Here is a 13,151-nt window from a genome sequence, read left to right as displayed (position 1 = left end):
TCAGCCCATGTACATATATTTAGTAGCATTTTCACAAGCTACAATTGCTGTCGTGGAAATGCTTTCTTCTGAATTTTGGAGGGTATTTGTAGCATCAAAAATGACTCTTTTATACTCTGTGTACCCTGCCCGACCACTGCTTCCATGCTATAAACTCTTTAGGACTGGTAGGGAGGTGGGAATGTGGCCATGGATGCGAGGAACAACACAGAAAAGAATAACAAAAATATCTTAGCAGATAGAGAAGGGCTATGGAATCTCTGTGGGGAGAAATTCCAAATTAAAACAACAAAAATCTTTGATTCATGGGACTGATTGTAGACCTCCTTATCAGAAGGAGGAAAATGAGGAAAAAGCATTAGAGGACAGTGAGGAAGATGTTGGAAAAGCAGTAACTCGCACATAGACTGGATGAATAATTCACCAGCATGAGAAGTGGAGGAAAGTTTTTTTTGCATAAGAAAAATGACTGTTTTCTAGAACAACTAATCATAGAACCCATAAGGAAAGGTAATACATTGTATTTAATCCTGAGCAGTGTCAGAAAGTGGTTTAGAGAGCCACTTGATAATAATAAGTGCAATATAATTAAGTTGGGCATTCTTGTCAGGAGAAGAGAAGGTAAAAAACAAAAAAGCCAGAAATAATAGTACAAATAGGTTAAATTTTTTAAAAGAGAACTGATTAAGGGTGAATCTTAGGAAATACCAAAAGGAATAATTAAAAGAAAAAGTAACCTTTCAGAACCCTGGTGGGTGTTACTAAAAAGCTACATGTTGGTGACCCAAGTAAAATGTGTTCATAGATCAAAAAGAAAAAAAAGTAACTAAATTGAAGTTTTCTGTTGTTAACTGACGAAGTAAAAGAGGTCATGAAAGGGAACAAGTTATTCTTTGAGAAATGGAAATCTCACTCATGCAATGAGAAAAGAAAGCCTATAAAGAATGGAAGATCAGGAAGGTCAGGAACACAGGCCAAAAAGAAGTTTAATCCCTTGTAGACTTTAAGCTCATTGTGGTCGGGAAACATATCTACAAACTCTGTTGTACTGCACACTCCCAAGTGCTTCATATAGTGCTCTGCACACAGTAAGCGCTCAATAAATATCGCTGATGATGATGATGATGATGATGATGATGATGATGATTTGCACCTTGCAGTGCCATCATAAAAGATTCTTCAAATACATCAAAAGAAGGAAACTGGTTTGGGAATCAGGGGTGTCATTTGATGATGGTGGCATAAAAGATGTGCCAAGGATGAAATGGAGATAGCAAAAAGGCTAAGTTGATGATTTTGCTTGGTCTTTACCAACAGAAATCATTAAGGAGGTCACCGTGCCCACATTGTTTCTTATAGCAGAGAGGTTATCATAACTCAAGCGCTTAGTATAGTGCTCTGCACATAGTAAGCACTCAATAAATACTATTGAATGAATGAACTGCATTGAACTGGGGCATGTACCTTGGACTGTGTTTTTCAAATTGATAATCTAGGTGTAAAGGCACCGCTTTATGGAAGTGATGGAGGGAAATGTGATGCTATGGGGTTGTACCCCATGGCTAATTAGCTGGTGGGGTGGGGGGAAGGAGGGGAGAGCAGGTGACATCATTTTTTTAACCTCAACAACAATAGCCCTATATTGAGCCAGTAGCAAGGGGAGTGCCCGAGTCGGAACTCCACCCCAGTAAAATTGGTGGAAAGAGGGGTCAAAGCATTCCAAAATGGAAGCTCAAATTAAGGCCTTAGGAAATCACAGATGTTCATAACCCACCCCAACGATCACCCCAATGATCCCCCACCAGAAGCTACAACAGCCTGGAATCATCACTCCAGCAGTGACCTTAACCCAGCATTGTGAGCCGAGATGATATGACGTGGAGGGGAAAGCAGGGAAAGACACTCTGGATGATGGGGCACTGTGTCAGAGAAACACTTGTCCAACAACACATTCTACAGCTCTGGGTACTTTGTGGAAGGTCTTGAAATAGGGGGCCAAAGAACCAGGTAGGAGATAAATTAAAGAAGGGTCTTCAAAGAAGCTCTGCAACAGGAAGTTTTGTGAGATGAAGCCTCTGATTCCAGTTTATCGTTCTAATTGGCCCCAGTGGCCAGCAAGGAAGATGCTATGAGATCTGGATGGGGCATTGATCATTGCTGTTGGTTGCCCCAGACATGGAAAAGGGAGGTAGTTCCCCTCACCATTTGGGCCCCTGTTTCTTCATTCTTATTCATTGCTTTAAAAATACCTAACATGGAAAATAGTTTTTGAATGTTTTCATATGCATTGGCTTCCAATCAATAAATCGATCAATGGTAGTTATTGAATGCTTATTGTGTGCAGGGCACTGCACTAAGCACTTGGGAGAGTACACTATAACCAAGCTGGTAGACACATTATCTGCCCACAACGAACTTAAAGTCTAGAGGGGAAGACAGACATGAATATAAATAAATCAATTAGGGATATGTACATAAGTTCTGGGGGCTGAGGCTGGAGTGACTAAAAGGTGTAAATCCAAGTGCAAGGGCAATGCAGATAGTAGGGGGAGAAGAGGAAATAAGGGCTTAGTCAGGGAGGACCTCTTGGAAGAGTTGTGCTTTTAATAAGGAGGGGAGAGTGATCGGATATTAAGGGGGAGGGAGTTCCAGGCTAGAGGCAGGATGTGGGCGAGGAATCAGAGGTGACATAGACAAGATTGAGGTACAGTGAGTAGGTTGGCATTAGAGGAGCAAAATGAGTGTGCTGGGTTGTAGTAGGAAACCAGAGAAGTAAGGTAGGAAAGGGGGCAAGGTGATTGAGTGATTATGATCTCTCCTGGCGTAGGAATTTTGTTTTACCTGTCACGTCCTCACAGTGCCTAATACAGTGCTCCGACTCAATAACGTGTTGTGATTATTATAATGATAATGTTGATTATGATGTTGATTTTGAAGAAAGCCAGAAAGGAGACAGTCAATTACAGAGCACCGTGACAAAATGTTTTGCAGTGCTAGTTATTTCCATGAGGTATATGCAACGATACATATACCTACCTATATCACATAATAATAATAATAATAGTAACAATAATTTACTATGTGTCAAGCAGTATGTTGAGCTCTGGGATAAATACAAGACGATCAGATCGGATCAGATGAGAAGCAGCATGGTTCAGCGGTAAGAGCATGGGCTTGGGAGTCAGAGGACATGGGTTCTAATCCCGCTCTGCTACTTGTCTGCTGTGGGATGTTGGGCAAGCCACTGAACTTCTCTGTGCCTCAGTTACCTCATCTGTAAAATGGGGATTAAACTGTGAGCCTCACGTGGGACAACCTGATTATCTCGTATCTACCCCAGCGTTTAGAACAGTGCTCGGCACATAGTAAGCACTTAACAAATACCATAATTGTTGTTATTATTGTTAGATCGGACACAGCCTAAAATGTAGGGTGAGCAGGTATTTTATCTCCATTTGACAGATGAAAAAACTGAGGCTCAGAAAGCTTAAATGACTTGTCTGAAGTCATACATCATGCCAGGGGCAGAACTGGGATTCGAACTTGGGCCTTCTGACTCCCCATTCCCTGTTCTCTCCACTAGGCCCTGCCTCCCCTAGAAGTTCTATCTCCCTTCTAGTTGTTCACAGCCCAGAGGCCCAAATTCATCATGCTTCCAGATTAGCTGATGGCAAAGGCAGGCAGGGATGGAGGCAAGAGAGGAGTCCTAGCTAACAATCCCCGCTCCTTCAGAACTCTTTAGAAACAAGCAAGAAAGGCCCTGGGGAATGAAGCTCACTCTAACAAATAATAATAATAATTATTATGGTATTTGTTAAGCACTTACTAAGAGCCAGGTGCTGTACTAAGTGCTGGGGTGGATACAAGCAAATCAGATTGGACAGTCCCTGTTCTGCATAGGGCTCATGGTCTTCATCCCCATTTTACAGATGAGGTAACTGAGGCACAGAGAAGTGAAGTGACTTGCCCAAGGCCACACAGCAGACAAATGGTGGAGCTGGGATTAGAACCCATGACTTTCTGACTTGCTCACAGGCCCGTGCTCTATCCACTACTCCATGCTGCTTCCCACATGTACCAAGCCATAAAGCCCTGAAATGGCAGAGTGTGATTTCTTGAACTTCTCTAATGGAATATTACCTCCAGTGGTGATTAAGAAACAATCTTCTTTACAGTATTTGTTAAGTGCTTACTATGTGTCAGGCACTGTACCAAGCGCTGGGGTAGGTACAAGCTAATCAGGTTGGTCACAGTCCCTGTCCCACACAGGGCTCACAATCTCAATCCCCATTTTACAGATGAGGTAACTGAGGCCCAGAGAAATGAAGTGACTTGCCCAAGGTCACCCAATCATTAAAAACAAACCCAAGAAGCCAGACCCTCTCAATCAGACAATGGGATCTGCTTGTCAAGTAATGAGAATCAGCTGAGCATCCAACTCAGCTCAGTAGGGCAAAGCAGCTACCCCCAGAACCTTCCCTTTCTTCCATTAAGCCACCTTAGGTTTATAGGTTAATCCCCCAAGGATATTACTGCTACTTCCAACGGTTAATGAATAGCTTCTAAGTGCCTGCTTGGTTTAATTGTCCAAAGGCCAGTTGGTCCCAGGGCATATAAAGCCTTCCGCCGGGCCGAGAGGAAGGGGTGTCTCGGAAAGCCCTGTTTCTGAGTGAGCGGGAGCGAGACTGAGGCAGGGACAAAAAGCTTAAGCAGCAAAAATGCAGAAACGAGCCCTCACAGCCCTTCGCTTCCTCACCCTCTTGACGGGCTTCCTGATTATCTGCCTGGGTGCATTCTTTGTCTCCACAGGCTCTCTACTGCGCTGTAGGGGCAGCCTCTTCCTCCCCTATTTCCTTTTGCCCTTAGGATTTCTCATCCTCATGAGCGGCATTTTCTGGAGCACATACCACCAGGCCACCCAAAGCAAGAACATGTTCAGCGACGTGTTCCGCCAACACCTGGGCCCCCGGGCAACGCACATTCAGACAGTGGACAGGTAGGCACCCGGATGCCACCAGCACTGGGGCCCCGAACTCTATCGCAAAACGGGAAATGAGCCAAATTGCATATGATTCCGAGGGGATGAAGGGCTCCAAGGGTGGAACCCGGAACTTCTTTGGCAGGGGGATTGCTAGTGTATTGGGAGCGACGAGGCCTGATGACCAGAGAAGAGACAAGACACACCTCCACTGGGCTTAGTAGGAGTGGGCGAGGATCTGAGCTTCGCCTAGGTCAGTGTGCAGGTGGGGCTGGGCCTTCCGTGTTCCACCTGGGAGTGTGGCTGGAAAGGCCCTGGCTGTTTCTGAGGAAAGGCCGAGATGGATGTTGCTCTACAGTAGGCAGCGCCTTAAATTAATTGGCCCCGGGCCCGGTTCCGCTCCAGGCAGGATGTCTGGATCCAGACGGCCCTTCCTGTTCTGTTGTGGTTACAGTCGGTAAACAGTGACAATAGGTGCTGCCACGGCAGTCTAAATATGAAGCAGAGTGAAGCTTCCTCTTCACCGCCCCCGGTCTCCCTACGCGGTGGAGAAAGCAGAAAGATTTAGTAATTAGCAATGTTGTGGCCAGCGATAGGATCACAAGATTTAGCAGGAAATCTTTCTTTTGCTGATCAAATGCTAGTTTAATATAGGCAGCAGCTGTCCTCTAGTCAGGCGGAGGCTGTTCCTGGAGCTGCATAGGACAGTCAGGAGAATTGGTTGGAAAAGGATTTTGTTTGGGTGGTTTTTAAACAAACAGCTTGGAGGGAAGAAGTAAGTAGGAAGACAGGAAAGTACCTACTCCAGAATAAAGCAGCAGGCAGTTAGAGGGTCGAGCTCACCGTGGACCTTCAACCACACAATTGCTGAGGAGGTTGCCCAAAATGAATCGGTCTCCCCCAGTTCACCTTAGACTGCTTCAGATCGAGAGGCGGGGGGCATCTAGTTGGTATCCACTTAAACTGATCAAAGATGCATGCCCTGAGTGTATTTTGTGCTATTGTTTTTCAAACAGGTCAGATTTTTATCTTCCATCTTATGAAGACAGTATAGACCCTGAAAAGCAGGTCTGCTCAGCCCAGGAAGAGCACTCTAATATTCCTCCACCATACACTGAGAGCTGCCTGGAATTGCTGGAGGAAACTGACCCCTACAAGGACAACCCGCCACCCTATGAAGCGTCAGAAGTGCCAACAGCAGGAGCAGTGGCTGCGCCAGTCATAGACAGAGCAACAGCAGAAGTGGCAGCAGGAGGAGGAGAGGGAGCGAGCCAAGAATGCCTCAGGCACTAAGAGCTCTCAGGCCCTTGTGACGCATCCACACCAGGAGTCAGTTGCTAATAATATGAACTGTCAAGAGACCGTGGAAGGAAAAAAAAGGTTATTTATCCTGGGTTAGAGTTAGTGGAGAAGAGGCTACATATGACAGCAGTGGCCTTTGCAAACACACGGTAGGGTAGGGTATTCTAAAACATCCCTTCCCGTGACAATAGAAGTGGGGGCGGGTGTGGGACGGACAAAGACGCTGCCACCCGGTATGTATGTGGTTGACTGAGAGTGCCCTGGTCCCTAAAACCCAGGCTGCCCTTTATCTTGGAAGAGGGTTACAGTCCCAGAAACCGCAGCCTTTTTGTATCACTTCGGGTGGCCACCGCCAGACCGAGCCTCCCAAACAGCTACTCATACCTTGTCCAAAGCAAGTAATGAGAAGGTCGTGCGGGACAACAAGTAAAGAATGAGGCTTTGGTTTCTTGTTCTTCAAAGGAGAGGGGAAGCTAGAAATGTGTCAAGATGCCTGGATCAATATTTCATACCTTTCTGGTTTCCAGGCCTTGCTAATTCACTGTCTTCCCAGGCCTTACTCAATTCGGCTGACATTCGGTCAGCCACGAATCCCATTATGTAACCCGTTGGGATCAAAGTCTTTTCAGTTTGTTGTCTCTCCTGAATTCTCAAGTGCTTAAAGAAGTAAAATTGGACACCCAATTGGATGATTTGCCTTAAGGGAGACAATAGATCTAATTTGCACTGGATGGAACATGGCATTACAGAGTTCACTCCAGGCTGGTTTTCTGGTTGAAAAGAGGCTAAATGTTGTTGTATTTTTCTTGCTGCTTTGATAAGTTAGAGGAGCAGAACAAAGGTCCCAAGCATAGGCTGACACCCCATTCCCCAATCTGGACCTCTTCCCTTCAGGGTTCCCTGGGTGTCAGAGTGGTGGAGGGAGGAAATGGTGCTGCCAGGGAGAGGATTGGCTGTACCAGCAGCAGCAGCATGTTACATCAGGGATGGTGAGGGAGACCTGGCCCAACACGCCATCTCCCCTGCCAAGGGGACCCACTGGTGGTCCTGCTGTTAGTCTGTTCACCCAGAAAAGAGTTCAAAACTTACCTGATGTTTTCTGTGCCCCTTTGTGGAACTTTTCCCTGAATCATTTAAAGGTTTAAGGTCAAAGTAACAAGACTTAAGGGTTCAGAGGTGTCCTTCCTTCCTTCTTGCACTCCTTCTCCTCAGCACCCCCCAACACACACATACACACCTCCCCGACCCCACCTTCCCAACCCCACCTCCCCAATCCCACCCCAATCAGGGTGAAGATCAGGTCTGTAGTACAACCGAGGAAGAACCATGGGCCACCAGCCAAAGCTATAATAACTAGTAAAAGGTTTTTCAAGAGCCTGAACTCTCTACTCCTCAATTTTTCAATTCATAAACATTCCAAGAGGGAAAATCAAAACCAAAGGCTCTCACAAAGGAGATACAAACTGATAACCTGTACATGAAGGCCCCTTACTCTTGTGTTGGAGGGAGGTAAACACTGTTGCCCCTTTCAAAAATCTTTCATTCTGTATTCATTGTAAATAGATTCTTTCATCCTCTCTCCCCTTGTTTTCTTTCCATCTTTCCATCTCTCTCTCTTTATTCTCTTTCTCTCTTATGTGTTCCCCTTGCGTTCCGTTAACAGTTGCTGACCTGAACAAGCTGTTTAGTTATTAGCTAACAGCCGGAATTTGTATTTGTAATTGTTTGTATTTTGTACACGTGTTAAATAGTTTGAACTTGGGAAAACTTTGTATTTACATGGTTGCTGGGTAAATCAGGAATTGTGCCACCTTCCTGCAATAAATTTTATATTTAAAAGTTCAGTGGCTGTTGCTTTAGTTTTATTAAGAAAAATATCAATTTTGGGTCACTTAGCTCAATTCCCTATGTGAAGTTGGAGCAAAACCTGAAGTCGAATGATTTTATAAAATTGCACCCAAAAACATAGAGAGCAGAAACCTGGATTAGATATATGTTTGTTAATTAACACCAAAAAGACAAAAAGATCATTCAAACTGCCCGAGAATGTCCTTTGAATATCTATGCTGTTAGAGGCAACAAGCTCTATGCTCCAAATAGACTGGAAGATTTATATAACATAATAATGTTGGTATTTGTTAAGCGCTTACTATGTGCCGAGCACTGTTCTAAGCGCTGGGGTAGACACAGGGGAATCAGGTTGTCCCACGTGGGGCTCACAGTCTTAATCCCCATTTTACAGATGAGGTAACTGAGGCACAGAGAAGTTAAGTGACTTGCCCACAGTCACACAGCTGACAAGTGGCAGAGCTGGGATTTGAACTCATGACCTCTGACTCCAAAGCCCGTGCTCTTTCCACTGAGCCACGCTGCTTCTCATAAAACCTGGGACTTTGCTTTTGCTCTCATTAGAGTTTGCCATATAGATGAAACACATAGAGACTCATTAAAATCCACAATGGACAACAGGAGAGGGGATTAGGAGAGGAGGGAGAAAAATGGGGGAAAAAACAAACTTGAAGAGAATCAGTCAGTAGTTTTTATTGAGCACTCCTGTATGCTAAGCACTGTACCAGGCATTTGGATGAGTACAAGAGAAGTAAAAGACACGGTCCCTGCCCTCAAGGAGCTTACAATCTGATGAGAGAAGACAGGCAGATATAAATTATTTAAAATAATGGGAGCAGGAGGAAAAGCACAGATACAATTTGTAACAGCAAAAGAATGGAAAAATGAATAAATTAATAAATAAGTGAATAAATAAAGTGGCATATGTAAAGCAATATATACAGAGTGCTAAGGATGGCTGTATTTACATAGCGCTAGTAGTGGCTGTAGGAATGATAAGACCAGGGTGGGGGGAAAGCTTCTGAGAGGAGGTGGGCTTTCGGGAGAGGAGGAAATCAATCAATCCATCAATAGTATTTTTTGAGCCCTTACTGTGTGCAGAGCACAGTACTCAGGAATGCACATGATCTGGTTTCTGAGTCACTGACTTGGTCTCTGTTCTCCTGGTTGGGTTATGATCTCAATCTCTTAATAATCTGAATGTTTGTAAGTGTGAGGGGGGAGGGAAACCCTTGAAATCCATCAGTTGATTATATCACTTTAGTCTTCCCTCAGCAGATTCTGCATCACAAGCAACTGGAGGCCAACAGATTGAGAGACAACACAGGACAGCAGGTGGCTTCTTTTCTCTGGCCATTCACACAGCCCCTTCTGGTCCACTTTGGTCCCATAAAATCCCTAAGAGGGGTGTCACCCCCACATGCCTACTCTTCCTCCACCCCATCTCTACCTGCTCCACTTAACAACTGGGGAACCTAGAATCGGGAGCAGAAGTGGACTGACGACTCATTCCTTTGAATGTCCATTCCCAGTAGGCCAGACTGCCTCACAGTATCTATGTTTCCCGAACTGGAATACCCCTTTGAATGTGGACCTTTCCTTAGTTTCTAGCTAGATGCCATGTTTTGAAGAGAAATGCCTAAAATGTTTCTGGATCATTGGAAGTTGAAAAAAAAATTGCCATGAGCAATTTCACAGGCAAGCCTTAGTCTCATGATAAGCCATTTCCAGGATCTGTGTACCCAAAGGGGGAAAAAAAAGACAGAACACTATGGCTGTCATTTATCAGGTTGGGTGGGATAGATATTTACTATATTTATCCCTCACAGACCTGGCTGGAAGCTAATGAAGCAGGAAAAAATCATTTCCCTTCCACAGTCTTGCTCCTGGTGGAATCACAGTGACAGAGAAAGCTACAGAAAAATGAAAAGAAAACTCTCACCTTACCTTTGTTCAGAAATATCATGCTATTGTACTTCCATCTTTCAGAGGAAGTTACTGGTGCTAGAAATAACAAATCATATCCCCTGAGAGGTTCTCACAGACACTTCCCTTCCAGTCTTCAAAATACTTCTCAAATCTCCTCTTCATGAGTCATTACTTAACTGGCCAACACAAAGACAGTCCACGTTGAACAAACTCTACCCAACCCCTTACCCCTCCCTCTCGCTATGTGCTTCTGAATGCATAGCTTATGGATTTATCTGCATGTGTATCTACAAGGTAGTCTGTATTTGCCACCATCTTGTCTAAGAAATAGGAAGGTAAGATCCTTGAGGAAGGAGACCACATCTTCTCAGTATTCTGTCAAAACCCTAGGACTCTAAGTAAAGAGATTTGCAAACAGTTGGCCCTCAATAAATATTCGTTGAGGATGAGAGGGAAGGGGAAGGTACTTTTTTTTTAATAAAGCCAGACTAAGAAACATAGATTTTTTGCATCTTTAACCCTTACGTATGTGGATTATGCTCCATCGGCTGCCTCAGACTCCTCGCCAGCACCCTGTCATTGTGAAATGTGACCACCGGGCCCTGAGAGGGTTAATGAGAGAATTGAGGGACATGGTGCAACTGACCTCCTTTCCCTCATGAAAATCATCCTGCTGGGGAGAGCTTTGGTTTACAAAGGAATGCAATCAACAGTGCCCTCTTCAGACACGGACACAGATATCTAGAGCCTGCTGTTGAGATTAGTACAGTATCAAGAGGAGACAGTGTCAAAGAGGTCCTATGACAGATATGTGATGACCAATTCCTCAAAGGAAATGAAGAGATTTTCATTTCTTTCATATTGATAGGCTGATATCCCCACTCACACCAATTTTGCTCCTTGAAAACTCAGCAGACTCCAACCTAAACTCCATCTTCCAAAGTTAGATTGCTAAAAAACTTCACTCCAATAGCAAAGAGTTCAGGGTCCTGATCCCTGAAAAACATATTATCCTTTCTCCTCTGTCTCTGCTCCATTGCAAAGTTGATTTCTTGGAGTGAGATCGAATATATGGGGTGATAATTGGGGAAGAAGGTGAAACTCAGAAAATGCAACAAAATCTCCTTTTGTCATTGTTTTTAATTGGATTATAGGGTGTGCAGAGGCCTTTTATGGAGGCTTTTTTATCCCAGTTTTCTCTCCTTCTCTGTTAGAGAAGCAGCATGGCCTAGTGTAAAGAGCATGGGCCAGGGAGTCAGAGAACTGGTGTTTTAATCCCAGCTCTGCCTTTTACCTGCTGTGGGACTTTGAGCATACACTTAATTTTTCTGGGCCTCAGTTCCCTCATCCATAAAATGGGGACTCAATGCCTGTTCTCCCTCCTACTCAGACTGTGAGCCCCATGTGGGACCTGATTATCTTCTATATACTCCAGCGCTTAGTACAGTGCTTGGCACATAGTAAGCACTTAACAAATACCACAATTATATAATAATTTGAAAGAGTTTTGCTCTTTTTGAGACCTACTGGTTTTGTTCTTGGCTAGATTTGGGATCTTGATCATCTCTAGGATTATTATGAGTTATCTACTCCGAGACAGAGTAGCACTCTCTAGATGTCCTCAGGACAGATATTTTGCTGCTGGGAAGCTAAATTTGCAGTCCTTAAGTAGGAAGAAGTATGATGTCTAGCCTAATTTTGGACCTAAGGCAATGCATGTATAATATATAAAGATACCTCTCTGCACCTTTATAAGCATTAACCCTTGGCAATATAGCGTAACGAGCAGTAGATCACATTTGACTTTGGCTCCAATTCTTTCTATTTCCTCCAAGCTCTCCAACCTTTCTTTCATCTGTTCAATTATCTTTTCAATGCATAACAAAACTGTCCTTGGTCTTGCCCTTGGTCATCCATTACACATTTTCCCCAAACTGGTTTTCTCAAACATACTTCAAACCAGACTCTACCAAACCTTTGCCCTCTACCCACATCCAGCCAAGATGGAGTTGAAAATCATCAAAAGTTTTAGAGATGGGCTTCTGTCTTGGTGACTATATATTTATCTGTCTTGCCTTCTTTCAGATTAAAGTTTAATTTAATGTTGGTATTTGTTAAGCGCTTACTATGTGCCAAGCACTGTTCTAAGCTCTGGGGTAGACACAGGGGAATCAGGATGTCCCACGTGGGGCTCACAGTCTTAATCCCCATTTTACAGATGAGGTAACTGAGGCACAGAGAAGTTAAGTGACTTGCCCACAGTCACACAGCTGACAAGTGGCAGAGCTGGGATTTGAACTCATGACCTCTGACTCCAAAGCCCGTGCTCTTTCCACTGAGCCACACTGCTTCTCAAGTTCCTTGAGGACAGGAACTACATTGTCTCCATATTCTGTAAAATCCCCAAAGAATTTAGTACAGTGCCATATACCTCTGGGTAATAACACTTACATAAGTCAATTGACGATACTGATAATGACGGTGATGATAAACAAAATTCATTCAGGTGTTAAATTTAGTAGAGCAAATATTTGGCTTTCCAAGACAATCTTTCTCTAGCTATCCTTCACTGGTCTAGGCATATTTTTAAAAGTAATTTCTTGGTAAAAAAAATAAAATACCTAATTTGGCCTATATCTGAATTGGACAAAGCAAATGTAAACACAAGACAATGTAAATACAGATTTTCCAGCAGAAGATATTTTTGGAGCCATGGAGTCCTGTCTCAGATCCCACCCCAAGCACCCTGCTGCTCACATGCACACTTGATGGACCATATTGGGTTTTTCCAGCCAGCAGTTCCACTGCCAGATGGGAAAATCTCAGCAAAGTTCCAAGAGTCCAGTTGACTGCCAGTGAAATGAGGAGAGCAGCAGAGAGTCTCCAGTAGCCCCAGAGGACAGCTGTCAATTAGAAAGACTGCTGCACCAATCAGGAGACAAGCTTGAGGACATCATCCTCACAATTTCAACCTAATACTTTTCAGTGTTCTGTGCTGAACTGAGTCAAAAAGGACTATAAGCAAACCCTCCCTATGGTTTGCCGGCTAACAAGGCAGATTTTATTAACACCAAAAAAGAATGTGGATTTTGCT

At 44.0% G+C, this 13,151-nt stretch overlaps 1 protein-coding gene across 1 annotated transcript; it reads left to right on the top strand.

The window, feature by feature from the left end:
- Positions 1-4,647: 4,647 nt before the first annotated feature.
- TMEM252 (transmembrane protein 252) lies at positions 4,648-8,124 on the top strand. The gene is made up of 2 exons (XM_001507895.3): positions 4,648-4,996; positions 5,995-8,124. The coding sequence occupies exons 1-2, from the start codon at positions 4,719-4,721 to the stop codon at positions 6,269-6,271; spliced, it is 555 nt and encodes a 184-aa protein (XP_001507945.1). The 5' UTR covers positions 4,648-4,718; the 3' UTR covers positions 6,272-8,124.
- Positions 8,125-13,151: the final 5,027 nt, after the last annotated feature.

This window comes from Ornithorhynchus anatinus, chromosome X5 (assembly GCF_004115215.2).
Source record: "Ornithorhynchus anatinus isolate Pmale09 chromosome X5, mOrnAna1.pri.v4, whole genome shotgun sequence".
Taxonomy (NCBI): domain Eukaryota; kingdom Metazoa; phylum Chordata; class Mammalia; order Monotremata; family Ornithorhynchidae; genus Ornithorhynchus; species Ornithorhynchus anatinus.
This window is presented reverse-complemented; position numbering and strand designations above follow the sequence as displayed.